This window comes from Arachis hypogaea, chromosome 18 (assembly GCF_003086295.3).
Source record: "Arachis hypogaea cultivar Tifrunner chromosome 18, arahy.Tifrunner.gnm2.J5K5, whole genome shotgun sequence".
NCBI classification, from domain to species: domain Eukaryota; kingdom Viridiplantae; phylum Streptophyta; class Magnoliopsida; order Fabales; family Fabaceae; genus Arachis; species Arachis hypogaea.
This window is the reverse complement of record NC_092053.1, coordinates 133722369-133743210: the sequence shown is the minus strand read 5'-3', so window position 1 is coordinate 133743210 and position 20842 is coordinate 133722369. Positions and strand designations below refer to the sequence as shown.

At 37.5% G+C, this 20842-nt stretch overlaps 2 protein-coding genes across 3 annotated transcripts; one reads left to right on the top strand and one right to left on the bottom strand.

Annotated features, from left to right (window-relative positions):
• Window positions 1-1627: 1627 nt before the first annotated feature.
• Window positions 1628-2786, bottom strand: LOC112770613 (zinc finger BED domain-containing protein RICESLEEPER 1-like). Its single transcript, XM_025814943.3, has 3 exons — window positions 2226-2786; window positions 1822-2140; window positions 1628-1731 (listed from the first exon to the last, which is right to left on the bottom strand). Exons 1-3 carry the CDS (start codon window positions 2784-2786, stop codon window positions 1628-1630), a joined length of 984 nt encoding a protein of 327 aa, XP_025670728.1.
• Window positions 2787-17081: 14295 nt separating this feature from the next.
• On the top strand, window positions 17082-18961 carry LOC112772530 (auxin response factor 2B). Of its 2 annotated transcripts, XR_011876113.1 has the most exons (6): window positions 17082-17386; window positions 17456-17620; window positions 17719-17838; window positions 17935-18010; window positions 18096-18411; window positions 18595-18961. XR_011876113.1 is itself a non-coding variant. In XM_025817501.3 (5 exons), the coding sequence occupies exons 2-5, from the start codon at window positions 17496-17498 to the stop codon at window positions 18237-18239; spliced, it is 465 nt and encodes a 154-aa protein (XP_025673286.1). In that variant the 5' UTR covers window positions 17082-17386; window positions 17456-17495; the 3' UTR covers window positions 18240-18819. The 2 variants fall into 2 exon arrangements, 1 of the variants encoding a protein (XP_025673286.1); XM_025817501.3 differs by having other exon boundaries at window positions 18096-18819.
• The last annotated feature ends 1881 nt before the right edge of the window (window positions 18962-20842 follow it).

The following is a 20842-nucleotide window of genomic DNA, read 5'->3' as shown; positions in this document are numbered from 1 at the left end:
GCAGAAATTCTAAAATAAATAATGAAGTATAAAAAGATTGAAAAAACCAGAAAATAAAATAAAAAGAAAAAGGGCGGAAAAATTAAAAAGTAAAATAAAGGAACATAAAAGAGAATTAAATAATATTCAGATCGAAATTAATGACCTTATAATAAAAAGGATAGAAATAAGAATAAACATAAACAAGTTGGAATTAAACTTAAAAAATTTATAAATGCCTGGAAAACCATATTATGACTTAAAAGAATTAAAACTTTTGAAAGAAAAAATGGAGTATGAAGTTGAAAAATTAAAAAGATATTTAGAAACAACAGAAAATGTAGAAATAAAAGAAGTTCTTGAGGATTTGAAAAATTATATTAAAGAAAAAAACAAACAGATAAAAGATTTTATATACAATAATCCATGCAAAAAAGAATATTATAAACTAAAACAAGATTGAAAAACTATAAATCAGAGTTATAAATCAAGGACTAATAATAAATAATCACACAAGAAAAATAATGGTAAATACTTTAAATTATAATTTTGCACCACCAATTGAATCTATACAAATTATAATCTTATTTGAGAAATTAATTTCGAAAAAGAAAGAAAAGTCGAATGTTAAAATTGAAATTAAAGAAAAGTCGAATGTTAAAATTGGTATCAGAGCCAAGTTAACGATTAAGGGTAACACTTTCTCTTTAAGTAACACTTTTAGTGACACGCTTTTCAGCCACAAAAAGACAAAAATCTGTACACCCACATCTGTACACTATAAGGTCCCACAATAGTAATGGCATCATCTTTTATTCTTATTCTAATATTTTACAAAACCTTAACCTAGCCATACTGTTCACACACACTTTTAGTTAATTGAGTACAATAAAAATCATAAAATATGAACATGATGAAGAAATTACTAAATAAAAACATTTTAAGCAATATACTTGTAACTATTAAAATACTTAATATAATCCATATAAAATATTAAATTAAAAATATTATAAATAGAAAAAATATGAAACAATTATAAAAAAACAAATCTATCATTAAAAAATTAAATATTTAGTCAAAATTCAACCAAAATTAATTTAAATATAAAATATATTAGGGGTGGCAAAACGGGCTGGTTCGCCCCGCCCCGCCCCGCCCCGCCAAAACCCGCCCAAATATGGGGCGGGCCACCAAACTGATATGGGCTCAACTTGCTACTCCGCCCCGCCAAAGAGCGGACTGGCGGGTTGGCGGGCCGGCCCGCCTCTTTTTTTTTTAACCAAATTTTTTTTATGATAAAATTAAATTTAACGCACTAAAAACTAACAATTATTTTATTTTATAATAAAATTATTTCATCGAATTAGTTTTTTAATATATAGAGTAATATTCTAAATTAATTATTAATCCATAAAAAAATTATAATTAAGCATAATAATTTTTTTGATTGAAATTAACAATAATAAAAATAACCTAACAAATAATAAGTCTCAACTCTCAAAGTCTCAAACTGTCAAACATAAGTGCATAATAATAACAAAACAAACATATAATCCACACATAAATCCTACTATAATTCAAACAAAACACAACATAATTCATAAATCAACAAGATACCCAAAAAAAACCTTAAATCAACACACATAAATCAATTATCAACTTCTAAATCAACAAAATTTGAATCTGATCCAGAAGTTGAAACACCGCCTCGCCTAGCACCTTGAGGATTCACATCTTCACCTTCGCCTTCACCTACAATTAGAAGAATACCCGAATTTAGAACAAGATATAAATACTTATATGTCATATAAATATTAAATTAGTAACTAACAATGTAATTACCATCAACAAAGCCTTTATTCCAATTGCGAGTACAAATCACAGCCTCAACATTTTCTGGCAACATTTGACTTCTATATTTGTTAATGACATGAGCTCCAATACTAAAGGCAGATTCCGATGCAACCGTAGTAATTGGAATACTCAATAAGTCACGTGCCATGATTGATAACTTCGGATAACGACTCTCATATAATTTCCACCATTCCAAAACATCTAAATCTTCAAAGCAATCCTTTGACAAAAGTGGCTCCTCCAAGTATGTATCAAGTGGATTCTTTCCACTAGAGACCTCAGCTTGATGGTTTCGTTTCATCAATTTCTATCAAAATAGAAATAATCACATCTTGTTAGGATAGAATAATGACAATTAATAAGAGAATTTAAATATGTTAGACATTACTTACGCCAACAATCGCAAGTCGCTTCTTGCTTGCACTTTCAGGGGTATGGGCCATGGATGAAGATTGATTACTAGGTCCTTGTGCTTGAACAGTTGGAAGAGAATTTTTGTCATATTTTTCAAAAAGCTTATATAATTTCTTTTTCACATGTTCCACCTTCCCTTTTGCAGTCTCAACATCAATCTTTTCATACATAAGCTCTAAAGTAGAAATCTTAAGTCTAGGATCAAGAATAGCACCAAATGCAAGAATGACACTATACTTTTTCCAATACTTCTTAAATTTGTTCATCATCTTTTCTCCCATGCTCCTTAGAAGCTCATCTTCACTTCTCAAACTACCCATCAAAACACATTGAATATGATAGACTTGTAGAAAATACAAATTTGAAGTAGGGTAAGATGTGCCAGAAATCAAATTAGTAGTTTCATAAAAGGGGTATAAAAATTCACATATCTTTTCAGCTCTCCCCCATTCATCAACCGAAGGACAATACTTATAAGCATGGTCGGTTGCCTTCAAATACTCAAAGGCCTTCCGATACTTGATAGCACTTTCGAGCATAATGTACGTAGAATTCCATCAAGTAGTAACATCTAGATGCAACCCACTTGTAAAAGTCAAACCCTGAATCGCTGAAACACATTCTTTAAACCTTATCATTCTACTCTCCGATCCCCTTACATATTTCACACTTTCCCTAATCTTATCCAATGCATCATGAGCAATTTTTAATCCATCTTGCACAATAAGATTCAAGATATGAGCAGAACAACGAATATGAAAGAACTCCCCATCACACAACAACCAATCATGCATATTTAATGTACTTTTCAAATGATCTTGGCATGTATCATTAGCAGATGCGTTATCTAGTGTAAGAGTCATAATCTTCTTTTCAATTCCCCATTCATTTAAAAGCTCAAAAATCTTGGAAGACAATTCAAATCCCGTGTGAGGAGGAGGCATATGACAAAAACTCAAAATTTTACTTTGCAATTTCCAATTCAAATCAACAAAGTGAGCAGTTAGGCATAAATAACCCTCTGTAGTGATGGATGTCCACAAATCAGAAGTCAAACAAACTCTATTAGGAATGGCTAATAAAGTACTTTTAAGCTTATCTTTTTCCCTTAAGTAAATTTTCAGCACATCATCCTTAAGAGTATTTCTAGTAATTAGGCCTAGAGTTGGACTGATGTATTTTACCCAATTCCTAAATTTCTGATTATCAACAATAGAAAAGGGAACATCACAATCAATCACAAAGGCAGCAAACATCTCACGCGATACATGATTATCTATCTTGAGAGCCCCCATTTTATTTTGCATTTCTATCAAAGTTTGACCAATATCCTCGAAGTCTATTTTCACGCACATGTCCAAATGACGCTTAAGTGTCGATGTCCCATATTGTTTACCACCAGCCTTAAACTTCTGTTTGCATCCATCACATTGAGCACGATCTATTCCATCATCACCAGGTCCAAGCTTTGTGAAATATCTCCACACATCAGATGTTGTTGCCTTCGTCTTTTTCTTTTTAATATCTTCAGTCGTTTCAGATCTTTCCATATTTTCAGGATTTTGTGTTGCATTACCACCATCAACTTCCATAGAGATAGAATTATCCATTGCAGAATCAACAGCTCAATCTAAATAATCTCAATACATAAAAATATTTAAATCAGTAAAAAATATTCAAACAATAATCAAACATAATCAATAAGTAATTTAGTACTAACTAAATAATACCCAGTTGCAGAAACATAATCAAATCAGGCTGAAAAGCAATATTCAAACATAATCAAACAATAATACCCAGTTGCAGAAAACTCAAATCAGGCTGAAAAACAATATTCAAACATAATCAAACAATAATACCCAGTTGCAGAAAACTCAAATCAGGCAGAAAAACAATATTCAAACATAATCAAACAATAATACCCAGTTGCAGAAAACTCAAATCAGGTTGAACAAATTGACATGGAAAAAATAATAACAATAATAAGTAATAACAGTAACTGATCTTGACTCTTGAGAATGACAATGTGAAGAATCAGAAAATCATTTTTGCTAAGATAAACATCATCATCAGATTTGTCACATACATATTCACTTATTCAGCAACTGTAAAATGTAAATCACTTACTAATAGTAATGGCAGAGCCGTCGAGCAGGAAGAGGAGGAGAGAGGAGCGATTCCAAGAGTCCGCCAGTCACAGAACCGCCGAGCAGAGGCGCCGACGAGACAAAGCTGCCGACGACGACAGGAGGAGAGAAAGGAAGGCAAAAGGCAGAGGCGCCAGAGAGGAGCGAGTGAGGAGGGAGCCGAGCTGCTGAGGAGTTAGGAGGAGCGAGTGAGAAGGGAGTGGGTCAGCGAACGCCAAAAGGGATGAAGGTCAAAGGTCTGGCCGTCTGGGGTGTGGGTGTGGCTGAGCTGAGTGACCGGCGTTACTGCGTTAGGTCGGGTGTGGCCGTGTGGGTGTGGCTGAGCAGGAGGCACCGAGGCGAGGCAGTTCCGCAGTCCGCAGTAGCACCGTGTGGGTGTGGGTGTCACGGGTGTGGGTCTGCCGAGGAGTGAGAACAGATGAGGGAGCTGAGCTGTTGAAGGATGAAGCCGGGAGTCAGGGTCCGTCGGTCTGAGGTCTCGCCGTCTCTGGCATCTCAGGGAGTCAGGGTCAGCCGGTCAGGGAAGCTGGGAGTGGGAAGGAGGAGAAGGAAAACCTAATTTTCCTATTTATATATCACTTGCAAATTTACGGAATTACCCTAAAAAAAACAATATGTCAGCCCGCCGGGCCAGCCCGCCCCGCCCCGCCTTGGCCCGCGGTTTTGGCGGGTTTTTAAAATTTGGCAGGTTCAAAATCTCACCCGCCCCGCCGTTTTTGGCGGTTTGACCCGGCGGATTTGGCCCGTTTCGTCAGCCCTAAAATATATATTCTTTTCAAAAAAATTAACCGATTTTTTTTATAAAATTTAATCGGTTCATCTAGTTCATTGAGTTTTTTATTTTTATTTTTATCGATTTTACTATTTTTTGAAATTGATTTTTTTTATAACCGGTTCATTAATACGTCCAATAATAATACGACACATAAATGTTTTTACAAAAAGACGTTTTACGCGTCTTTGTGGGAGCATCCTCCTTTTTTTATAGGTTCTAGTTAAAAAAAAAAAGTTGAACGCCAATTCTTCTCATATTTTCATTACATATAGCATAAATTAATATTAATTAATAAAAAACTTTTGCTAATCTTCAACGTTGAATTCAATACTAGCTAGGAATAGGATAGATATATATGTAGTTTTACAAGATGCATGTGACGTTTATATATGTTAGAATATGCAAAAATATTTGGGATATACTAAAAATTTACTATTAAATTAGTTATTATATATTTATACATATTTATATATATTGATTATTTTTTAATTGAATAAATAATTATCAAAATAGTTAAACTGACATATTAGAATAATCAAACTTGTAACAAACTAATAATTAAATTTATTTTTAAAAGTATAATAAAAATTTTATGAGATACTAAATATTTGTTTTTATATACGATGATTTATTAGTGACTAATTTTTTATATATGCATAATATAATTGTAGAATATGTAATTAGAGATTAAATTTAGCTAATGTCATATTAACCTCTTCTTTGTATTAATTGCATAGGTAACCTCAAACCTAGCCATCTTATTTTAAGAGTTATTAGTGATGATTATTGATCAGTGATTACATATATCTAATATGCAGATGCGAAATTTAAGCCTATAAAACTTCTCTCGTTCTGTATATTTGAGAGTTTGTACGCAAGAATTGAATATGTATATATGGCTTCAATGGGAGGACAATCCTGCCAGTATACATGTGTAGAACAAAAGTAACAAATTATAGTTGGGCTGTTTTACTTATTCTTAATTAAGGATTTTAAGCACGGCTGAAAAATATTATTAGTGATTAGATACAAGCGCCTTAGTTTGGTTCCCTTTTTTTGTTTTTTGTTTTTTTTTTTTTCAATATTATATCTTTACTAAGCTTAAACAAATATATTTAACAATATTTTTTAAAATATTAGTTTAAAAACCAAAAGTTATGATAATCTTAACATTTGAGACAATCATCAGGTGTGGAAGTTCCTGTTTAATCTTGGTTTTCCTAATGAAAATTTGACCCATGACATACACATTATATGAGATTATCTACATTTCTTTTTAAACCAATTTTTCGAACTTTCATGGAAGAATTGAAAATGAGATAGAGCAATTGAATTCATAATTTTCATGTCATGACCATCTATGGACCAAGTCAAGTGAATAAGGAACACAATAAGTTTAGTGGACTTTGGAGTTGACTGACATTGTCATCATATCATCATTCAACATTCTTGGAAAGTACCTTATTGTTTGGTTTGATGACTTTCATCAAACACAAGGTCTCGTAGACCTTGACTTATAAAAAATTCATTCACATCGTGTGTTCCTTTTCACACACCAAAAGCATAAAGCAAAGATAAGTAAATAAATAAAAATAAAAAGGATTCTCAAAGCTTATTTTATTATTAAAATTCTAAACTTCTAATAACCTTGCCACTGGACCATAATTAGTGTGTGCATGGCATATAAGTAATTAAGAAGGCATGGAAGGGCTAAGAAGTAAAAGGGTCCTCTATAAGTAGCTCAAGTCTGCAACTTCAACTTGGCACTACCTTAGCTGGGTTAAAGAAGCTTGCTTTGTGCACAGCTGATACATGAGAAAAGATAAGAATAAAAGTCTCTTAAGGTTTGTTCTTATGTTATCTTGGGGTTCTTGCAACTGCTTGGCATGCCATCTTGACAGGAACCATATTCACTGTTTATTATATTTTTTATTTTAAATATATTTTATTTAAATAATTAATTTAGTAACTGATTTTTAGTATATATGTAATATAATTGATTTGGTAACTAATTTTTATTAAATAGAATAAGAAAAATGATTAATGAATTATTAAGTAAATTACAATATAAGATTAGATATTTATATAAAATATTTTTACATTGGCAACCCATAAAAATAACCTAAATTTGAATAGTTGCAAATTATTCAAATAATGTAAGAGGGATGATAGAAGCACCAGGCTTGTTGAACTTTGAAAAAAGGGAAAGAAAATGAAAAGGAAGAAAGTAAGAGGGGGGGGGGGGGGGGTTTAATTAAATAAGTAATAAATGAAGGGAAAAGATAGGGTTTGGTCTGTGGGTTAGGGGTCAAAGGAAAAGAGTGAGGAAATGGAGTGGGGAATTGTGGAATTTTGCTAAGGACAGAGGAGGCATACCCTATTTGGGTCCCACAAATTTTAATCATCCCCTAGTATTCTATTCTATGCATGACAATGCCATGTAACGTACCAACATAACAATAAGAATGTTTTTGCCACTTTTGTGTAATTAGTACATGTCAATTATTACGGTTTTCTCTTTCGAAATCAAAGAATAAATTAATTTTTTTATATATATTTTTGCATAATAAATATATGATTATTTTTTGGTTTATTACGGTTTTCATTCAAACTTTAACTTTGTATTGAATTAATTAAATATATTATTTTTTGGTTTTTTAGTGTTTTCTAACTTGATCAACTAAAAATTAATTCGTTATGAATTTAAGTCTTTTAAAAATTAAGTAAAATATTATTTTAGTCTCTAACATTTGACCAAAATCTTAATTTAGTTCTTAACATTTTAAACATCTTATTTCTGTCCTAATAAATTTTAAACAAGTTTAATCTACACCCTATTCTCTTTATTTCGTTGTTGTTGTTGTTTGTTAAGTTTTATATAAATATTTATAGTAAATTGTTTGTAGAAAGACTTAAAAATAGAAAACAACTTAATTTATATCATCTACAAATACCTTTTGTAGTAATTCATAACTTTATTGTATATTTTTTTTAGAAAGAAAAAAGAAAAGATAAATAGGCAAAGAAAGATATGATGAACAAAGTGGGTTAATCTCATTTTGGGAGTTGTCATAGTCATAAAATCTTTTCCCCCAACACATCTATATCCTAGTCCTTTGCTCTATCAACTCAGAAGATAGTTGAAACAATTGCACGTTTCTATGTAATTAGAGATTACATTTTTACATAATGTTAGCATAAAAATCGAAATTCTACACAAATATTAAAGTATGAGAAAGTCTAAGGACCAGCATTTCTGATAAAATTTGACCAGCACTTAACCATTAAAAGGAAAATAATTAATCCTACATTATTAGATGTCATCTCACACTATTAAAAATATTAATAATGGCTAATTAATGACTAAACATCACAAATTCTGCTGGTCTCCTACTACTCCTCTTAAAGTATATATTATCATATTAAAAAAGTAATTTTTTTAAATAAATTATTTAAAATTTTATTTAAACACATAATATTTAATTGAATTACAGTATTAAAAAGCCTTTTACATTGTCAACTTATTTTCAATATTAAATTCAAATTAAATAATTCATTAAAAACAAAGAAAAACGTAACGTGCAGGTTACATCTCTTAATAGACAAAAACAACGCGTTTATTTATTTATTCATACATAAGGTTCATTCGAGTGTGAAAATAAGATTGAGAAAAAGATTGCTTCTTAATATTTTTTTTTTTCCTAAAAAGAAATGTTGATAAGAATTGTGCTACGTAGAAAGTAACTTATTGCTTTGCATTGCATGGTTCATAATCATATCAACATGAATATGCATAAATAGAGTTTAGCAACCACTTTTTGTATAGTTCAAAACTCCAACTTATTAACCAATATCCACAAATACAACATTATTACAATATTTTATATCAAAATTGGCAAAATAGTATACGTGTAAAAAGAAAAAAATATTGGTATTAAAAAAAGGTAGAAACTCAGGTCTTAATTAAGGCTCATCGTTTGCTTTTTATTTTATGAGTGGAATTACTTAAAAAAATTAAAATAAATGTAAGATTAAATATTTAATTTAGTTTCCAATAAAATTTAGCTTGAATCTTTTAGTCTTATATATTTAACAATATTTTTTAAAATATTAGTTTAAAAACCGAAAGTTATGATAATCTTAACATTTGAGATAATCATCAGGTCTCGAAGTTCCTGTTTAATCTTGGTTTTTCTAATGAAAATTTGACCCTTGACACATTAATTATAGGGCAAAAAACCATATTAAGCCACATGCAGAAAAGTTTAACCAAAATACGCCAAACAGAAATTTGTTTCAGCAATAAGCCAGGAGGCATTTTTATATAAATCGAACCAACAAGGTTCGAACTCTATTAGCAAGTAATTCGAACCACATTGGTTCGAACTACCACTAAAAAAATGTGAATAATTCGAACCGGTCAGGTTCGAACCAGGAGAGCATGTAATTCGAACCGGTTGAGTTCGAATTATGTGAAGATTAGTCAAGTGTAATAAATCGAACCAGGCTGGTTCGAATTATGGGAAGAGAGGTCGACTGAAGTAATTCGAACCAAGCTGGTTCGAATTACATGTACCTGGTTCGAACCAAAGAGTGGCTGATTGTTATAATTCGAACCAGCCTGGTTCGAATTACATGTATCATGGTTCGAACCAGGTTAGTTCGAATTAGTAGGAGTCAGAGCTCTATATAAACGCTGTAAACGTGATTTGCTCTCATTAGAGGACTTAAGATGGCTAGCGAAGAGGAGAGTTTTGCTGTTTTGGTACACCACAGAGGGTCCATCAAGAGGAAAACTCGGTCCGGAGTGAAGTTCACAGATAAGAATCCTCTCTATATTGTGGTGAATCGAACGACAAGCTATGATGACCTGGTTAGAGCTGTGCTGATGAAACTTGGCCTGGAAGGTGCGAAGCGGATTAAGAAGTTTTTCTATCGCATTCCAGTCACGATCCTGCACGATACGGTGAAGTATGATTGTCTCACGATTGGTAGTGATGAGGACCTCCAAGTCATGTTTCTTTGTCGGAGGCAGTTTCCGGAGGTCCGCACACCAGAGTTGCTGGCAAAGCTGGTTGATGTGGTATCCAGCTCAGGCGGTTCGAACCGGAATACCGCCAATGTAGCCAATGCAGCTGGCTCCAGTTCGATGGCTGCTGTGGCTTCTTCCTCCGTCCCAGTTTACGAGCCAGCGGCCCAACTTGTCGCCTCTCCGTCATTTGCTGTTGATTTGAATGACGGCGTCCGCGACGAGGTAGGATCCTTTGATGTTCTGCCAAACGCTTTACACGGCGTTCCACCGGTTGGCGTCGGAGACGGAGAATTGGGTGATCCTGATGAGGACGACGTTGAGCCCGAAACGATTGAGGAAGATAGCGGGGACGAGCTTGTAGCGGCTGGGCCTGCATTGGCTGGCGGTGGTTCTAGCTCTGGCACACAGCAGTATCCACCATATTTTTCTTCGCTGGACCTGGACGCCATGACGCATGAGGGTGCGCTAGGGCACCCTGTTGGATTCGGAGCTAGAGATGCGGAAGGGAATGCTGGTCTCACAGAGTTCCAAGTTGGTCAGCAATTCCAGGATAAAGATGAGGCCCTGTTAAGTGTGAAGACTTACAGCATCCGGCGAGGGGTACAGTACAAGGTGGTGGAGTCCGATCACCGCCGGTATGTGGGTAAGTGTTCCGAGTTCGGGAATGGTTGCACATGGTTGATTCGGCTAAGTCTCCGGAAGCGCAAGGGCCTTTGGGAGGTCAAACGGTACAATGGCCCTCACACTTGCCTAGCCACATCCATATCAAGTGATCACAGAAGTTTGGATCATTCTGTGATTTCGGCGTTCATTATGCCAATGGTTAGGGCTGACGCATCGGTTAGCATCAAGGTGCTCCTGAACGCCACGGCAGCGCATTTTGGTTTTAGGCCGACTTACAGGAGGGTTTGGATGGCGAAGCAGAAGGCCGTTGGCCTCATCTACGGTGACTGGGATGAGTCATACAGCGAGATACCTAGGTGGGTGTTGGGTGTCCAGCTGACGATGCCTGGTACTGTTGCGGTCCTCAGGACGAGCCCGGTTATAGTTGGAGGACAGGTGGACGACTCTCAAGCTTATTTCCACAGACTTTTCTGGACTTTCCCTCCGTGCATCGAGGCATTCCGGCATTGCAAGCCGCTAGTCAGCATTGACGGCACACATCTATATGGTAAGTATGGGGGAACGTTGCTCATTGCGATTGCACAGGACGGGAACTCCAACATTCTACCTGTCGCATTCGCACTAGTAGAGGGTGAGAATGCGGAGTCGTGGACCTTCTTTCTCTCGCACCTTCGGCAGCACGTGACCCCGCAGCCCGGTCTGCTGGTTATATCGGATAGGCACAACGGCATCAAATCTGCGCTTGAGGCCCCGGACGGAGGTTGGTTACCACCATCTGCGTACCGTGCATTCTGCATACGACACGTAGCTGCTAATTTCGCCCTTACCTTCAAGGGCAAAGACGCTAGGAGGCTTCTCGTGAATGCAGCGTACGCGAAGACTGAGGTTGAGTTTGATTACTGGTTTGATATACTGCGGTCTGAAGACCCGGCGATGTGTGATTGGGCGAACCGTATTGATTACTCCTTGTGGACGCAGCATCGCGATGAAGGGAGGAGATTCGGTCACATGACGACGAATATCTCCGAGTGTGTGAACTCAATCCTCAAGGGTGTAAGAAATCTTCCTGTAGCATCCCTGGTGAAGGCAACATATGGCAGGCTGGCCGAACTCTTTGTTCGCAAGGGGCGAGAGGCTGAGGCCCAGATGGGCACCGGACAGCAGTTCAGTCAGCATTTGGTGAAGTGTATCGAGGCCAACTTGAAGACGGCCAGGTGCTTCACTGTGACGTTGTATGACCGTGATAACTCCGAGTTCACCGTAGCGGAGACCACTCCGACTGGTACTTTCTCCTTGGGTACTTACCGAGTATCGCTTGCCTCCCGGACATGTGACTGTGGGTACTTTCAGGCGCTTCATTTCCCGTGTCAGCACGCACTTGCATGTTGTGCCTACGCACGTGTGAGTTGGAGCTCCTATGTTCACAGCGTCTATCAGATTAGCTCGGTGTTCAATGTCTATCGGATGGGATTCACACCACCAATCCCGGAGGGCTACTGGCCACCCTACGATGGGCCCACGGTGATTCCGGACCCAAACAGAAGGCGTGCGAGAGAGGGGAGGCCTAGATCCACAAGGATACGGACGAATATGGATGAGTCAGATCCAAACAGGCCAAAACGGTGTGGCCTTTGTCGCCAACCCGGACACACTAGACGTAGATGCCCACAGGTAGTAGGATCGTCTCAGACAGGGCGAAATTAGTTTCCATGATGTTATTGTTAGTGTTATTTACATTTAAGTTGTCTTGTTAGATGCATTGCTTGACCACGTATGTAACTTGTTGAGATTAATGCATTGAACTTTGGTATTTGTGAGTAGTAATGAATATGTTGTATTCCATTACAACTTATGCTACAGGACTCGTTGATCCTCATTTTAATAACTAAACGAAATCATTATACCTTATCATGTTTCATTTAATACATAAACAGACATAAACAGAGCACTACATAACAAGAGAACTACACCTAACTATCATACACGACTGGAATAGAGGAAAACAAATACATGAAATGTGACTCATCTAAACAGGTGCGAACCAGTACCACAGCAACGTGCTATCCGTGCCCTCTGACCTCGACGGACAAGCGGCTCCTCATCCTCTATCTCGTCATCCTCCTCCTGCGGAGTAGGCTGTACTAGTGGCGCAACACGCAACGGTGCTGCAGACGATGCTGCGATAGAATCTGATGCAGCGGTGAAGGCGGATGTAGGGGTACCTCCAAGACGAAACTGCTGACCAGCGGATGAGGATGGAGGCTCGTTCAGATCAACATCTAAGGGGGCCTGGATCCCTGAGGTCTGGCCAGCTCTGCGGGGGGTCACCTCACCCTGCATGATGGCGGTGATCTCATCTAGGAAGCGTGGACTCCCGAAGTCTCCAACAAACGAGTCTGACCCAACAAAGTCTGCCCACTGTGATCCTGATATGCGCCAAGGTGTACCACCCTGCTCAGCCTGATCATCCGCTGGCACACCAACGAAGTAATCTCCAAGCGGGCCCGCTCCAGGTCCAGGTCCAGCGTCACCAGTGTCAGCCCCGTCACCGAGCCCTGTGCCATACCACTCACCTCCATGACCGCCATCGTGTGTACTAGTACCTCCATCGTGTGTGCATCCTCCAACGTGGCCAGGCTGGTCGTCATCGTCGTCCCCATGGTCAGAACCACTCCTCGCCGTCTGATCCGGCCACCTCCACTGACGCTGGCTCCTCCGTGTCCCTACACCCATCCTCCTCTCAACCCTGCGCCTGTCAGGCACGTCATCCGGCCGATCCATGTCAGGCACACGCCCCGGACCCCGCTGTGAGGCCTCAACTGGTATAGGAACTGATCTCGGATCCCCCAGCTGAGTGTCCGGTGCCAGGAACCTCTTCCCATGCTGACTCCACCACTGAAGGAACTGATGAGACGGTCCAGGGTCGGCAACAACATCGAACCTCAATACACTGTCCTGACGAGCGTCCCAGTATGCATGCCACTTCGGCATGGAAGAGGGGAACCATCGATCGCCGCCTCTCCCGTCCTTGGACATCAGAAAGTCGATGTTCAAGGCGGGACGCGGAGGGGCCTGTACCCCTCCAAACTGAGGAAGAACACGATCTATCTGATGCCACTCTATGACAGCAAAGTAGATCAGCGCGGTCACAGAGCGCCACACCGCCATGTGCCGAGGCTCCAAAACCTCCGGGTGCAACACCTGAAGTACGTCGGGGCTACTGTACGGCATCCATATAAACTGCAGAACAAACCCACAATTATCAGGGCAACTGTACGAGCCAAGTGTAAAATATTTAACTAAAAGAGCATCAGTTATTAATTAGCATACTAACCTCCCTGGACTGTAACCGGTCTATCCTAAGCCTCCATGCCCGCACTCTCGGACCCTTCTCGCTACCGGAAGGGTTGTAACCTGCCCATCTGCACCATACATATGAGTTACATATACTGATATATGTGTTTACATTATGCAACAGAGTATTAACATACACGCAATTCTGTAAGTCATATTGAAAAAGAATAGGCCCAGTATAGTACCTCGACGCCAAAGGCCAGCTGAAGGCCTCATATCCTGTAGGCCTAAACTGAGGAAACCGCCAAAAGATCCAAGACTGCAGTAGCTGGAGCGGGCCCGCTAACTTCACAACATGTCTGTTTGCCACCCTGCACATGCACCGGTACAACCAGGCCAGTGCTGCCGAACCCCAGCTGTACGTACCCAGCTCCTCCAGCCTCGCTACATATGGAAGCCATCTAATGTGAATCCGGTTGCCAGACTTGTCCGCAAACAGCTGCGTGCCCAGCAACATCATGATGTACGCCCGGACATATCGGCGAACAGTCTCATCATCTGCATCCTCAGGGCACTCACCAAAGGTCTCCTGAAACCAGGTGCAGTTCACTGCATACTTCTGAACCTGACTGGGAGGAGGTATAACTCCTAGCAACTCCTGGAACCAGACCCAGGGTGGACGGCCGCCATCGATGTATATATGAAACTCTGACAGGCACCCGCTCACGTAACGGCCATCGACAGGCAAACCCAGCTGGTATGCCACGTCCTGGAGTGTGATCGTGCACTCTCCGAACGGCATATGAAATGTGTGCGTCTCGGGACGCCATCTCTCCACGAATGCACTGACGAGCGCCTCGTCTAGCCGGAACCACCGGTCGTTCAGCCTTGCAAGATGGTATAGCCCTGCCATCTGCAAGTATGGAACGTATCTATCATCAAGACGCATGCCCTGCTGCCGCCTCATGCTCCTAATGCATCGCTCGGGCTGCGCATGAAAAGAAACGCATACTGAGATATATAACTACACAGGTTTTACAGTAAACCGGTTCACATAAACCGGTTTACAGTTAACCGGTTCACATAAACCGGTTTAAAGTAAACCGGTTTACATAAACGGGTTTACATAAAACGGTTTCCATAATCCGGTTTACATTAACCATTTCGCTAAATTAAACAGCATAACATCACATGAAAGATAACTAACTGGAAAACAAACCCTAAACCACACAACTAAACCGCTAGCATATACCACAATTAACGAGAGCCATTAACAAGAAAGAAATTCAATAAACCGGCTTACTTAAACCACCTAGCATTAAACAACTACCCTAAACCACATATAAAAACCGCTTGCAAAAACCGCTAACAAAAACCGCTAACATAAACCACCAACATAAACCACTACCAAAAACCACTGACTTAAACCACTAACAAAAACCACTACCCTAAACCACTAACATAAACCACTAACTAATACCACTAGCTTAAACCACTATCATAAACCACCTATATAATCCCCTCACCTAAACCACCTACATAAACCACTAACATAAAGTACCGTCTAACCAGGATACAAAACCACTAAAGCACAACTAACGCTTGAATCAAAAATATTTCCGTACTAACCTCGTCGTTGATGACCCCGGCTATATGAGCGACTCCGTCCAACCGATATAACTGTGCCGGATCGTCCCCCATCAGCAGAGTAGTCCGTTCAGGTCTTCCTCGGAGAGAATCTGGGTCGTTTTCTCTGAGATTTTGTGGGGTAGGGGTGAAGGGATAATGGTTCGAATGAGGGTGATTCGAACTCCTTATATACTCGAATCACACCTAATTCGAACCAGCCTGGTTCGAATTATGAAGGAGTGCATTAGGAGTAATTCGAACCGGCCCGGTTCGAATTACATGGAATCGATTTCAAAGCATAATTCGAACTAACCTGGTTCGAATTATGTATGAGAGAAGTTCGAACCAGGGTGGTTCGAATTATGTATGGGAGGAGTTCGAACCTTACTGGTTCGAATTATTCAAATACCTACAACACTAAATCGAACCAGGATGGTTCGAATTATGAAGGAGAGAAATTCGAACCAGCTTGGTTCGAATTATATTAAAATACACTTTGGCTCATTGCTGAAACGAAATTGGATTTGGCGCATTTTGGTTACACGATTCTTGCTTTGGCTCATTATGGTTTTTTGCCCTTAATTATATGTGATTATCTACATTTCTTTTTGAGATAATATTCAATTTGGTCTCTGAACTTACACGCGAGTCTCAATTTAGTCCCTGAAATTTCAATTGCCTCTATTTAGTCCCCAAACTTTGTGAACATAACTCATGTTAGTCCTTGAAACAATTTTCAACGTACAAACGTGAACGAAACACTGTTGTGACAGCCGGATGCCACACTAAACTTTGTAAAATGATGTCGTTTTGGTTTTGGCACTCAAATAACTTAAAAACAACATCCTAAATGGTGTTTATTAAAATTTTACCTAACAAAGTAAGTAATACGATGTAGTTTTTGAGCTATTTAAATGTCAAAACCAAAACTGCATCATTTTACAAGTTTTAACGTGACATGTGATAGTCTACAACACCGTTCTATTAACATTTTTATACTAAAAATGGTTTCAGGGACTAATATGAGACACGTTTATAAACTTCAGGGACTAAATAGAGGCAATTGAAACCTCAGGGACTAAATTGAGACTCGCATGTAAGTTCAGGACCAAATTGAGTATTATCTCTTTATTTTTAAACCAATTTTTCGAACTTTCATCGAAGAATTGAAAATGAGATAGAGCAATTGAATTCATAATTTTCATGGACTTTGGAGTTGACTGACATTGTCATCATATCATCATTGAACATTCTAACGCGCCCCTTCTTGGAAAGTACCTTATTAACCTTTTTCTCTCTTTGCCTTATTGTTTGGTTTGATGACTTTCAAGGTCTCGTAGACCTTGACTTATAAAAAATTCATTCACATCGTGTGTTCCTGTTCACACACCAAAAGCGGCATAAAGCAAATAAATAAAAATAAAAAAGATTCTCAAAGCTTATTTTGTATTAGCTTTATTCTTAAAGCTCTATCTATAAGTAGCTCAAGTCTGCAACGAACTTGGCACTACCCAACTTCAACTTGAACTTGCTGTTTTGACCACTCTCTCTCTCTCTGGTTAAAGTTAAACTCCCAAAGATCTGTGTTTTTGTTAGCTCCAAGAGGCTAGTTGCTGGGGATGCCTTCATATTCTTAAGGTTTGTTCTTATGTTAATTGGCTTTTTGTGTTTTCCATTTGGGGGTGGTACTAATTTAAGAACTTCCAGAGGTGAGAATGGGGAGCTTCGTGTGGGCGTACGGAGAGCGATGAGACAGCAGGGGAATGTCCCATCCTCGGTTATTTCTAGCCACAGTATGCATCTTGGGGTTCTTGCAACTGCTTGGCATGCCATCTTGACAGGAACCATATTCACTGTTTATTATAAACCGAGGTTTGCGACTTCAAATTATGTCTATTCATGAGTGTAATCTTTGTATTTTCATTTCCCAGAGCAGGGTCAACTGAAGTTCGATTGGTACTTTTTTGCAGGACTAGTCCTGCTGAGTTCATTGTTCCATACGACCAATATATGGAATCTCTAAAGAATAATTACACCATAGGAATGCGGTTTAAAATGAGGTTTGAAGGTGAAGAGGCTCCGGAACAGAGGTATGAATTCCTGGATAACTGAGGAGTATGTTTGGTTGATTAAGATACAATTTGAATGGGCAAAGATTCCTTACATGTCTTGTTATATAATTGTAGGTTTACTGGTACCATTGTTGGAATAGAAGATGCTGACTCAAAAAGGTGGCCTGAATCAAAATGGAGATGCCTCAAGGTGTGCATCTCTAGTATTATATTATATGCATGATTGTTAAAATTAATTGAAGCATGCTTTAACGAAGTTGCTATGTTATGTTCAGGTGAGATGGGATGAAACATCTAACATTCCCCGTCCAGAGAGGGTTTCCCCTTGGAAAATAGAGCCTGCTCTTGCTCCTCCAGCTCTGAACCCTCTTTCCTATATTCAGATCTTCTTTCAGGCTTTGTTTTTTGGTGGCTACTGATGTTTTTTGTTTTGTTCAGTTTCTTGAAAAGTTGAAGTACTTAAATCGTTGCTCAGTCTTCAAACTCTTGCGAGTAAATTGGGGATGAATTTCTGCGATTTATTGGCAAGAGTTTCAAGACTGAACAAAAGAAACATCACACCGTTACTGTCCTTGCAAACCTTTTTTCCATGCCAGACTTCTACAATGCTGGAGCTATGCTCATAGCCTTGGTTGATAAATGGGAGAGTTTCCATTGGACAACATCTCCAACGTAACACTCTCAATGAATAAGGGCTATGAGAGTTTTGCGTTGGAGATGTTGTCCAATGGAAACTCTCCCATTTATCAACCAAGGCTATGAGCATAGCTCCAGCATTGTACAAGTATGGCATGGAAAAAAGGTGACGTTTGCAAGGACAGTAACGGTGTGATGTTTGTTTTGTTCAGTTTCTTGAAAAGCTGAAGTACTTATATGAGTTCCCTACACAACAAATCAAGGAGAAGTCATTTAATTATACTTAATTGATAGAATAATAGATGCATTATCAAATTCATATTTTTGTTTGATCAATAAACCTATTCTTGGGGTTTTACCAAATTCTTCTTTGATGAAATGATGTCCAAGTGTTGTTTGATCAATCATGTCAATGTAATGTGTAGTAGCCTCATCATGCATAACCATACCCCCATTTCTGCAAATTTGAAAATAATCAATAGTTTATTAGAATAACTTAATGTCATTGGAACCACAAGTGTTATCATATTAATCTCAGGCAACATATCAAATGGGTAAAATTGTTTAAATACATGAACTCCAATTGACCAGAGTTGACCAGCTGTTTGACTATGTTCTGAACAACTTCACTTTGTTCTCTCCACCAACGCTGGAAAAATGCCTACAAATTCCAATCCACCAACAAATTTCAACCAAGAGTTGTAAATTGTAACACAGCAATTTCCACAATAATATCATAATGATCATGATGATTCAGATAAATAAAAATAGATAGAGCCTTAGCTTGCCTGTTCAACATATATAAGCCTGCGATTCTTGTCCGCCAACAATGCTGGCACAAGCGAATCCAGCACATTTTGAACGCACGCATCCTGAAATCAATAAGGAACTGCATTTAGCATAAAGAGTTGTATATTTTGCAAATAATATCCTGAATTGAGATTTGAAGTGAAAATATTAAATTTATAATTTTTATTATATATTAGTTTTATTATCCTAATTTAAGAATGATTATATTTCTATTTTCTTATTTTACTAATTTTATTTGTGTTTGTTTGGATTTTTTATTAAAAAAATATTTTTAAACAAAATATTTTTATTAACTTTTAAATATATTTAGATACATCTTTTTTCAAAAATATTTTTATTAGAAAAACAAAGCCAACAATATTTTGTTTCTAAAAGAAGCATAACCAAAAGAAATGTTTAATATTTTAAATTTTTAAAAAAAATTCAAATATAAAATAATTTTTTATTAATTTTTTAAAGAAATAAAAAGATAAAGTCATTTTTTCAAAAGAGAATTTAAACTAATTCTTGTTTTAGAAAATTCATTTGATCTATCAAAACTTTAACTTCAAATCAAAAGAGTAATACTAAATAATACTAAGTATTACGTATATGTAAAAAAATCAATTATTAAATTAATTATTTATATAAATATATATTAAAACAATTCAATTAGGTATCCTTTAAAAGTTGTACAATATTTAGCCTTTTATTACAATAATTTAAAAAAAAAATAAAACAAACACATCTAAAAATTATAAATAGACTTCGTGTCTTTTTAAAATTAAATACACATTCAAAATATAAACTAAATAAAACTGAAATTTAAAATTTCAATTTCAATTTTAAATTTCTATTTCAGATTTAATATATTTAATTATTAATATATTACAATTTAAATATACATCCAAAAATCAAATTAGTTAGAATTCATAATTTCGAATTTAAAATTCTAAAATAAATCTTAAACCATCTTATCACTAGTCAAATCTTCGCTCCGTAAAAATTCAGAGCTGCAGCGCCTCCCCCTCCTCGGCCGCTTTCGTCTTCTCCCGCGTTGCGCACTCCTCTGTGACGATCTCCTCATTCGGCGACGCGATCCTCCGCGCGACGCGCACTTCTCCTGCGCATACCCCCGCGCCTCCTCCATCAATTGGCTCCTCCCTGTCCCTGATCTCCTCCCTCGCGCCACGCACAACCGCCCCCTTCTCCCGCGTCTCCCCTGTCTTCTCCCCTACGTCGCACTCCTTCCGTCTCTAATAGTTCTGCTTGCAAAATTCTAAAAAAATTTGGTTGAGTTTATTCAAAAAGATATGTTATCCTTTTTTTTCGCTTAATAAAAAGTTCTATTTTTTTAAATTTATGTATAATATTGAAAGTGTCGGTGTTTATTTTCTTTTTTTTTTTAATGTATTTGTAATTATAATTTTTTTTGCACTCATATGTTTGATTTGGAAGTTGTAATGTTAACCTAATTTGGATGTGTCAATACTTAATTTCGGATGTGTTTATGTTGTTCATTATGTGTTGATAAAATATTTAGAGTGCATTCTTATAATTTTGGATGTGTATTTGAGTTTAATTTTTCCTGTGTTCA